The sequence below is a fragment of the Sinocyclocheilus anshuiensis genome, unplaced genomic scaffold (genome assembly GCF_001515605.1).
Source record: "Sinocyclocheilus anshuiensis isolate Anshui unplaced genomic scaffold, SAMN03320099.WGS_v1.1 scaffold1857, whole genome shotgun sequence".
Classification (NCBI taxonomy): domain Eukaryota; kingdom Metazoa; phylum Chordata; class Actinopteri; order Cypriniformes; family Cyprinidae; genus Sinocyclocheilus; species Sinocyclocheilus anshuiensis.
In genome coordinates, this window is record NW_015540280.1 from 242,234 (window position 1) to 253,549 (window position 11,316).

At 35.6% G+C, this 11,316-nt stretch overlaps 1 protein-coding gene across 3 annotated transcripts in view; it reads right to left on the bottom strand.

Annotated features, from left to right (window-relative positions):
• Positions 1–308: 308 nt before the first annotated feature.
• The window catches only part of cdh26.1 (cadherin 26, tandem duplicate 1), a 26,244-nt gene continuing 15,236 nt past the window's right edge, over positions 309–11,316 (bottom strand). The window contains exons 12-19 of one of the 3 annotated variants that reach the window (XM_016484565.1): positions 9,382–9,603; positions 9,063–9,193; positions 8,497–8,538; positions 6,596–6,661; positions 4,803–4,859; positions 1,723–1,758; positions 1,440–1,514; positions 309–659 (exon numbers count right to left, since the gene is read on the bottom strand). In XM_016484565.1, coding sequence (XP_016340051.1) covers positions 441–659; positions 1,440–1,514; positions 1,723–1,758; positions 4,803–4,859; positions 6,596–6,661; positions 8,497–8,538; positions 9,063–9,193; positions 9,382–9,603 — 848 coding nt within the window. In that variant the 3' untranslated portion in view covers positions 309–440. Of the gene's footprint in view, positions 660–1,439; positions 1,515–1,722; positions 1,759–4,802; positions 4,860–6,595; positions 6,662–8,496; positions 8,545–9,062; positions 9,194–9,381; positions 9,604–11,316 lie in introns of all 3 variants that reach the window. The other 2 variants (XM_016484563.1, XM_016484566.1) reach the window with 2 other exon arrangements.

Sequence of the window (11,316 nt, forward strand, 5' to 3'; positions counted from 1 at the left end):
CGCCTCATTTCAGACAAGCTGGTGGGATGCAGACACAAGTTTTCATTTCACCCAACAAGCTTCTTTACACATCCACCGTGAGCACAAATGCACAGTGTATCCCATAGTTCCTTGAGGGCAGGCAGTCTTGGCACTGAAGATGTAATGTTCACATCTTATATCCATAATCATCCTGTGCCTGTACAGGTATCATGGTGCTCAAATTCAAGAATGGCCTAGAGCACTGTCTCCAAAAAATAAAAATCACAGCACAAAAAAAAAAAAAAAAAAAAAACCCTGTCACCCCTTTGCAGCCACAAACATAGAGCACTGTCTCCAAAAAATAAAAATCACAGCACAAAAAAAAAAAAAAAAAAAATCCCTGGAACCCCTTTGCAGCTCAGCTGAACAAGCATTGTAGAAATGTGGAGCAATGTAAAGCCTCAAATCATCACCCACTTTCACAGCCGGACGTTCCTGCGCTCCATTGACTGTTGACAGATCCCACCCAGATTGCTGAACTTTGGCCCGAGGTTCTGCAGGAAGTCCAGGTTATCACCGAGGTTGCTGACTGTCAGCTGATCCAGTGACTGGCAGTCACTGCCCCTCCCCTCATATTCATACTGATATGGGGAATACGCTGGATAGTCCCTCTGCTCTTCCGGAAAGCCGCTGATTTTCTATGGAATAACATAATGGAAAGAGAAATATCAAAATGCTTGTGTTGATACAGTGTGAATGTTTTTTTATCTGATGCTGCCACTTTGTGGTGTCTGCATGGTCTGCAGGTCATTGTACATTAATATTATGTTGTGCTATGAGGGATAGGTGGCGTGGCAGTGCATTGGATTTTCTACTAAGAACAAGTTGAAGCAAGGTCACCTTTCCACCAATAGTGTCAAAGGAAACTCATGCAGTTCAAGATTTTGTTTTTTTTTCACATTAAACAAAGCTTTGTTTATTCACATTTACATTTAACTTAAATTTAAATGTAAAGTTTTATAGTATAAAATTATAAGTTATAATTAATTCGAAGTTATAAGTTAATAGTATAAAAGAAGCATATTTATAAAAACTGTACTTGCAGATAATGTAATGTTAATCAAATAAAAGACTGCTTAAGTGAGAGAGACACTTGCATGTTACTTAACACACTTAAGTACACTTTTAAAAAGTGCCCTGTCAAATTAAAGTTTATATATATGGTACTGTAAATATATTTTAAATACACTAAAATAAATTTATTATACATATGTACATTTATTTTTTCTTAATTTTTTATTCATAAATTGACATTAAAATAACTGCATTTTTGTAGAGTATGTTTATGCATATATATATATGTGAAAGTTAGCAGGATAAAAGCTCTCTCTCTTTCTCTCTCTCTCTCTCTCTCGTATATATGTACTCCAGGTTTCTTTCAAATCATGCTCGTCAGTTGTTTTGTGTATTGGACTCACCCTCTCAATGTGTTCTGCCAGGTTCCTTTCTGTTCGTGCCAAGCTGTATGAGCGGGACATCTGGCGACTTTCATTCTTAAAAACAAGCGATATTTACTTTAGATTATTTATTTAATTTCACTTGTTATTTCTGTATTTAACATTTTTATCTATTTCTACAATTAAAATGCTCTAAAAAGTTTCAGTATTTTTGTACTTGATTAGTGTTTGAAAATAATTTCTTAAAATCCATTCTTTTTTTTTTTTTTTTTGTAAATTTGTATGAATCATTTGAAGAGCTTACCCTTTCCCTTTGGACAGTTGACCAGTTGTGATGTGGCTTTAGAGAGAGGGGAAAAAACAAAAAAACAACAACAACTGCAATATTAAATATCCATCATAATCATAACACTTACACACTTACTGTATATACACTTCTGTTCAAAATTTTTGGGTCAGTAAGATTTGAAAAAAAAAAATGAAATTAATGCTTTTATTCAGCGAGGATGCGTTAAATTAAAATAAAAATAATAATAATGAAAATGTATCATAAAAATGTATCAATAAAAAAAAGTTCCATGTGTTCAAAATTCAGTTTTGATCACAAGAAATAAATGATTTTTTTAACTATATTTTTGATGAAATAAATGCAGCCTGGGTGCACATAACTCTCTCAAATAAAATAAAATAAAATAAAATAAAATAAAATAAAATAAAATAAAATAAAATATTTTTTTTAAACGGTGGTGTATAGCACACTCATTTGGTTTTGTATCTTTGTGGGGACTTCTGTTGTTTTAAACTGAGTTAATACTATTTTCTGTATCATATTTTTGTATAATATTTCTTCACTTGAAGTACCAACTTCATATTTTTGCAAGTCCAATCACCAAACTACGCTTACCGAGAGACAGCACAGCAAGAGAGCGGTTCAAACAAGCTTGTATTTAGAGACAAGCAATGTGGCCACTAGACATGTTTTACAACTACTACACTCGACACTCATCTCTTAAAATCCAGCTGTTAAGAAGTATTACCTATAAAAAAGGAGCATGTCCTGTGTGAAGGGCTCGAGTCTACCTCAGATACTGACAAACTCGCTTGTAAAATTGTTAAAGTAGTGCAGGTATGACGTCAGAACCCAGATGAGTAATTCACTGCTTGGATCCTCCGAGATTTTCCTCTGCAGTTTTCTAATGGGGTTTTTCAGTTTAAGAGTAAAATAAAGCCTGTGGTAAACAGAACTTGATGATACTTTGATATTTTGTTCTACATCTTAAACTGCACACACCCATGGCCAAAACATGAATTTTGAAACCATTTTAAAACATATGTTTTAGTGCTGTCAAACGATTAATCGTGATTAATCGTGATTAATCACATCCAAAATAAACGTGTTTTTTTTTTACATAATATATGTATGTGTGCTCAGTGGCGTAGCGAGTCAGCCCCGGGCCCATATGCAAAAAATTTGTACAGGCCCCCACAAACGTAATGGGCTCCAACTCGGTTAACTTAACTTAGGCCCTATTGTTGATTTTTCTGAAGTAAATAACGTTACGTGAATCGTGACTATTCACAAGCTGTTTTATTTACGGTATAGGCTAATGCATGGAAATGATGTTTAAAGTTTTCAAGTCCATTCATTTTTTTGTAGCACGCAAGCCACTCAATAATCGCAGCTTTGTGCTTTGTTACTACAAAGTCTCAGCCTTCTGTCAATTTTATGATAAAATATAAACAATAAACGTCTTTTTACGTTCTTTAATTTGTAGTGAGATAATTCGCTTCAGTTCTAGCTGCGTATGAATCAATTATATTTTCTTCTTTAATATTTGCAGCACAAAATAAACATGAATATTTGAATGCATGTTGAACAAATGAATGTCTCATGAATCGATCAATCAGAGTTTTAAAAAAAGTCAAAAGAATGTTTTCCTCTTTAATATTTGCAGCACGAACTAAACATGAACATTTGAATGCATGTTGAAAAAAAATCAGAACAATTTAATACAAACGAATGTCTCATGAATCGATTAATCAGAGTTTAAAACAAAGTCAAAAGAATGACGGATGCCACAGATTTTTTTTTTGAGTTGGCGGAGTAGGCCTATAGGTGGAATTTTCACATTAACTTCCCGCAATATAACATGATTTTATTATCATAATTTTGACTTTATTCTTAAAATATTGTGACATTAATCTTATTTATTTAGTTATTTTTAAACGTGGCACAAAAATGCTGCCGTGTAGGCTACTGAATGCAAACACAATTTTGGCACAGCGGCACAAAAAATAATAATAATAAAAAATAAAAATGTTATTTGAATTATTTGTTAATAAACTAATGTTTTCTGAGTCGGTGTCGCAAAGATGAATTTGACGAACCTGACTCGCCATCTCCTCATTGGACGTGCCTTTAGAGAGAAATGCATCTTTACGGATTACATAATGAAAGAGTTTTTGTTTTCGATTTGAATTATTTCGTTTAAAATAGTTTTAGTTTAAAAATAAAAATATTTAAAGCATTCTATAGATATATTTATCATGTCGGCCCCCAGCTCGGCGGGCCCCCACACTGCCCGGGCTCATATGCACCTGCATAGCCTGCATAACCAGACGCTACGCCACTGTGTGTGCTGTGTATATTCATTATGTATATATAAATATGCACACATACAGTATATATTTTGAAAATATTTACATGTACATATTCTAATATTTTATATTATATCTAAATATATTTAATATTAACATTAATATATACATGCATGTGTTTGTATATATATACATAATAAATATACACAGTGTACACACATATATTATGTAAACAAAAACTTTTATTTTGGATGCGATTAATCACGATTAATCGTTTGACAGCACTAATATGTTTCTAGTAAGTAACTACATAAGGCCTTTGGGTTGTGAGTGTGTGCAGTTTATGTTGTAGCACAAAACGTCAAAAATTGAAAATCCCCATAAGGAAATCCCACAGGAAAATCTCGAAGGGACCAGCGGGCGAATTAGTCTTGCGAGTTCTGACGTCAGGCTGCACTAGCATAGATAGACGTATGTTGAATGACATAATGTAAGCATGTAAATCTACCATGCATTTGCATTTGATTAACAACAGAAATAGTGCAGTCTTCTTCATTCTACGCCTAAACGTTCTGTCGAATTCCAGATTACTATGTGAAGCCTGCTCTACTGTGTATGTTTAGCACATTTCACAGACTGCTCTGAAGCAGGACCTCATGTCAAGGAACACCTTGGGCAAAATCCACAATTTCATAGTTGTTTTTTTTTACAGCTCTTCCCCTCCCAGTCTGTCGTGCCTCAGGTGTTACAGCCATGTGTCTCAGTTTGACGGATGCCGTCACTCACCATGCTCATCACTCCTCCACCACTGGACATCTCCTGGAAGTTGTACTGAAAGTTATACTGTCAGAGAAAGCAAAAATCAGACAATATTTCACATCGCCAAAGAACAACGTGACTTATGACCATGATTTATGATATTTAGTATTACTAACATTTGAATTAAGAGTTGTAGTGTTTTGAATAGGAAAACTGTCGCCCGATCACAACGCAATCTCATGGCAATATCTGAGTATTTTACATTTTACCAAATTGGTGGCTAATTTGTATGAATTTGTATAATCTCATTTGTACGTTTTTGTATGATCTGCTTATGCCCCTGAAGGTTACGTTTAGGGGTGGACCTTCATGCTTACTTTTTTCCCTAAAAATCACACTTTTCGTATGATTCACATTGAACCAGCACACAATTCCACAGAAAATACTAAATGTGCCCTTATCCCTCACGCTTTTGAGTCATTATCAGTCACAATTTCAGGGCAATAACTAGGAAAAGCCAACAAGTCTCAACACTCCTTTTGATTTGAGAACGTTTCCATGCTTTATCGTATCATCTTTCTTTCCCAATCCACGAGTACAATGTCACAACATCACAGATCTACAAGTAATTCAACCTTTACATTTCCACCACAGTTGGCAAGTCTGCGTATTTTATGTGACTTTGGGCTTCTTTTTTTTTGTTAAGTCGCGTTAAAAAATCACGGGTCGCGGTTTTATGGGCTTATTTAAAAAAATATGGTTGCTTGTTAGGAAAACCTGACAAGCAACGTCGTTTCTTTACATTTATGGTCACTGTTCTTTTCCAATATGTTGTTGACACTGTCTACTTGCAGCTAATAATCAGTCAGTACAATAATGAATGTGATGTAGCGTATTCGTCATTGCACATCGTGCCCCTCATTGGGAGTAAAATCCACGTTTAACATGCAGATATGTGGCGTTGTAATCCAAGCAATGATGGCTAGTAGATGTAAATAGACAAACACATGGCCACCAACAGAGGTGCACAGAGATGGAGAAGCTGAACGGTGCAGGGGAGGAAAGGGACCTAATTTAATTTGTAAAATATTTTGATAATGCATAAATCATTAAATCAATAAATAATTAACAATTGAGCAGTTATACTATAGTAGATGCATATGGTTCGAGTTGATTTTGTTATAAATATGTGGCTATTAAAGCTACCCGTTAGTGCTCTTGTGTTATTCTCCTTCTCCATCTCCAAAACTATTCTGCTCGCAGGTGATCGGAGGATAGTGTGCACCCTCCAGCTTTATTACAATTTGATGATTTTTGTCAAATAACTTCCGTTTTTGCTCTTCATACTCCGAGTGGTTTCAGTTTATTATGCTGTAAATGTTACTATGTCATTTACTGATAATAAACAATTGATAATGAATAATATCGATGATATTAAATAATATAATAATATTGGGCTTGTTTTTGGAGCTGTGGTTGCTTATTTATCTTGCGAGAGTTGGCAACGGCCCTGTGCTAATTGAAGAAGAACAAGGGTGGAATACAGTTTTAACATGTTTTCATGTCAGTTCATTCGCTTTGTATAAAAAGGGAGGGAATCTGATCCAAGCAACTTTTTCCCCAAAGGTTGAAATTGTAGCACAAAATATATCCGAAATAATGTTATATTTTTGCAGTCTATTTTGCAGATTTGTGAAAAATGTGTACTGTGCGTTCTGGGTGTTGCACCACAGCTTATAGTCAGTTTTTCCATAAATGTCAGCAGAATGATCTAGGATTAATTCTTGGCAGTCAACACATTTACTTCATTTGACACTCACCCCTGCAGGGCTTCTCAGCGTACCGTTTTCCCCCTTCCTGTATCCATCAGTAACTGCGTACTCAGGCTGGAACAACAGGCAGACAGTTAGTCACTTGTTATTAACTTAGAGCCATGTCATATTCTTTTCTTTTAGATCCTGTTGTTACTAAACAGTTAAAATCCCAGAAGTTACTAATCTTGCATTAAGGGATTAACATTAGTTCATTTCCAGAATAAAAATTCCCTGATAATTTACTCACCCCCATGTCATCCAAGATGTTCATGTCTTTCTTTCTTCAGTCGAAAAGAAATTAAGGTTTTTAAGGAAAGCATTCCAGGATTTTTAGTGGCGATCAACGGGTTGAAGGTCCAAATTGCAGTTTCAGTGCAGCTTCAAAAGGCCTCTACTTGATCCCAGCCGAGGAATAAAGGTCTTAACTAGTGAAACAATCTGCCATTTAAAAAAATAATAATAATTTACATGTATATACTTTTTAACCACGAATGCTCGTCTTGAACTAGCTCGACCTCCCGCATTACGTAATCACGTTGGAAACGCTGATGTACTGACCCGGTGTTTACAAAACAAACTTGCAAAAAAAAATAAAAATAAAATAAAAATAAAGAAAAGTCAATCGCCCTTAACAAAAAAAGGTCAAACAACGATGTCACACGATTTTGAAGTTGCAGGAGAAAATGAGATGGGAGTTTTTCGCCCTACCCTACCTTTCTGAACCAGAGTACACCGATGAAGAACTAACCACGTGTGACCTTTTTTTAACGTGATTACGTAATGTGTGAAGTCGAGCTAGTGCAAGACTAGCATTTGTGGTTAAAAAGTAAATCCATTTTTATTTGTTTTTAAGAAAATGACCAATCGTTTCGCAAGATAAGACCCTTATTCCTCGGCTGGGATCGTGTAGAGCCCTTTGAAGCTACACTGAAACTACATTTTGGACGTTCAACCCGTTGGGTCCCACTGAAGTCCACTATATGGAGAAAAATCCTGGAATGTTTTAATCAAAAACCTTAATTTCTTTGCAACTGAAGAAAGAAAGACATCTTGGATGGCATGGGGGTAAATTACCAGGACATTTTTATTCTGGAGGTGTACTAATCCTTGAATGCTTATATAGGACAAAATAAATTAAAATCATGCAAAAAAATTAAAAATTAAAAAAAAAAATTCCATGGACACAAAAGAAGATTTTATCAAAATGTTCTTATGTATATATACTGTACATACTACTGCACAGAAGATTGGGACTGCATTTTGATTTTATCAAAATGTTTCTTATGCTCACCAAGGCTGCATTTATTTGATTAAAATATATTATAAAATGCATTTTATTCCTGTGATGTGCAGCTGAATTTTCTGCATCATTACTCCAGGCTTCAGTGTCACATGATCCTTCATAAATCATTCTGATACGCTGATTTGCTGCTCAAATGTCTTTACTGTCACTTTTGATCAATTTAATGCATCCTCAATGAACAAAGTAATAATTTATTTTGAGGACAAAACAAACCTCAAACCATACAACAGTAGCTATAGCACCATTAACAGACACTATGTGCCAAACTGCCACTGGTGCCAAAAAAGTGCTTGGCATCCTGTAACTAGACATAAATAATTTGATTATAATATGAACATTTGGCATAACAGGTCCAAACATGTTAAAGAACCTAAACAGCCAAATTATAACAAGTGTGTAGTTAACAACCTGCTGTTATGTGTTAGTCCTACAGACAGCACGTAGTAACGTAGCGCTTTTCCATTCAGTATAACTCATCTTGGGATCCTATTCATTGTGCCAAAATGCAACAACATACTTGTCTAATCATTTGGCTTTTGGCCACCTAGGCATTAGGCCAATGAGAAAAGCAACAGAAAAAAAGAGAGAAAAAACTTGTATGTACCAGTGTAGAAGGAGTTTTCAAGCTTTCCTTCCAAAACACTGGCTCGGGCTGAGGAGAAAAAAATCCCAGGCAAAATGATGATCACATGTTCTGCTCTTAGACCACAGGTGCTGCTTGTAAAACTGCACCAAATATTCTCAGGTAAACAGGTTCAGGCTTTATATGCAAATATCAGAGCAAACATTTTGGAATGTCCTGGAACAAGTTATGGTTACACACCAATAATCTGTTCGTTTGCAGTCAAACTAAATGAATTTTTAAATATAGATACAAATCAATCTCATTCAAAAATAACAAGTTATATTTTTCAAAATGTTCAAGATATGCAATCAGATTTTATTTAATTTAGACTGACGAATATCAGTCCAGTCTGTGAAAAAATGATTGTGTCTATAGATTGTGACTATATACAAATGCATCCCAAGACACACAAAGAAGGGACATCAAATACCATATTATACTTCTTATTAAGAAATGAAGCTCAGGCACACAGTCAATAGTTTCTACAGCTCTTTCTACTAAATTCATAACTCTAAACTCTCAAGCAGACTGACAGTTTCGCATACCTTATAGATTGAGCCTCCTCCCTCTTCATTGTATTTGACAAGGGTTTGGTTGCCCTCATCCTGCAGGTTCAGAGGGATGTGTTGAAAGTTCTTGCTTTGACATTCAAAGAGGAAACAAAAGAGGAGCAGCACTGCAAAACAACACGGTGCCATTATATAACATACAGTACACAACATAGGAGGATGTGGAGTAAGAGTATGTGCCATTATACAGTATGAACTGTGCTCTCGTGCTTATACAATCAAATCAGTGGAGCAGAACTGTTGTTGCAGGCTGTATGTGATATTTTTGTCTGTCTGTTGTCTTGTTGAAACTCACAGGCCAATAGGAGAAGTCCAGCAAACAGGAGACCGATGGCTGCTGGACCCAGTCTTGAGGAGAAAGGAAGACGGCCACGGCACGTGTTGATTCCTGTGCACTCACACACAACCACCTGAAGAACGTCTTCTGCTTGCAGCCCCTGCTGATCCTGTATCTTCAGAGGAACGGAGTAGCTGCCATATGGCAGACTCGTCAAACTTATCAGAGAGGTGTTCGTTCCTGCGGTACAAACCCAGCAATAATGATAGTGTAAAACAGGGTTAACTAAAACCATAACAAAGCATTTCTGTTTCTTGAAACAAAATGTAAACTTATTTTATTTCAGTTAGTTGCCAGGGAATTTCAGGTATGTCTCATTGGTAACACTTTAGTATAGGGACTAACTCTCACTATTAACTAGTTGCTTATTAGCATGCCTATTGCTAGCATATTGGCTGTTTATTACAGTTTTTGCCTATTGCTTGAACACTTTTTGCAAAACTTCGGCTCATTGTGTCAAAACTGTACACACAAGCACACAAGACACAACACTGGGAAATAAACCATTCACATCTATGTCGAATTGAAACTCTGCTATCAAAACCTAACAATCCTTTGTCAAAAGGTCACTCTGATGACAAAATGATACACACTTGCATCATATGAATACACTTTCAGATTAGCAGCAACACACTAGTGTACTTTATATAAAACACTGCAGTCTTTAATTTTCACTGTTTTTATTCAGTTCATCAGGTTAGCATTCTTTGAAGCTCAATGCAACACTTACAGTTTTTGTTCTGTTTTTTTAGAAGGTCTTTTCTGTAGAAAAATGCAACCACAAATTGTTATTGCTTTGGTTCTTTTTTATAGTACTGTATACTGTACACAGTACTGTAACATCTCAATAGTACAGTGATATGTACTATACTGTACTGTATGTTTCACAAAACTACCATTTTTTGTTACAAAAGGAGCACTAGCCAACTTGCAATACAGTACATGTGATACAGTAATGTGATACGGTACAGTACTGTAAATACTGTAGATACAGTCTGGAGTGGAGAGTTGAAGACATACCTGTTTTCCAGTCTGAATGTCCTTATGATGGATGCAACTGTGAACCGGCTTAGATGTGGGTGGACTCTCTGCCCAGCTTCCCTCATTGTCAGGCCATGATTTATCACATGATCCACCAACGTTGCTCTAATATCATCTGAAATATTGTTCCGTGCATAGCCTCTTCGACCATGTCCTACTCCTCTCTCTCTTTGTCTTCCTCTTCCTCTACCTCTTGCTCTCCCTGCCTCCATGCTTGCAAATTTCTCAAAATGGCTCAAATGAGGCCTATTTGTGGTTGGCTGATTGGTGATCAGTTTTGTAAGTAAGTGTTTTCAGGTGTGTGTCTAAGTGTTTTCAATCACCCAATGTGTTTTGTATTTTGAATAGATGTGTTTTCCCAATGGTACCCATGAGATTTCATTTATGAACGAAGTGTCTTATGTATGAAATAGTGTGTAGTGTGCAGGAGTCAGTGTGTTGCAGAATTGCAACTGAAGTGCAAAGCAGTGCTAGCAGCGCTTGTATGGTTACACTGTGTTTAAGGTATAGTAACAAAAGCTTCAAGTTTTGTTACTTTGGTCACTTTGGTCTTCTATAGTGTTCAAGCAATAGGCAAAAACTGTAATGCACGTTTTACAAGAAAATACCATTTCAGCCTTTCTACTTCAAAACGTCATGTTTAATTCTGTGTTACTTACTGATTCTCTGTAATTATTTGTGAAATTCACAAGCAATTTATGAGTGAAAACTGTTTCTACACCATTTTTTTTTCAGTGCAGGACAAACTATATTTTAAAAGTTTCTGAAACTCTTTAAAGGAGATCTCATATTAATTTACACACACACACACACACACACACACACACACACATATATATATATATATATATA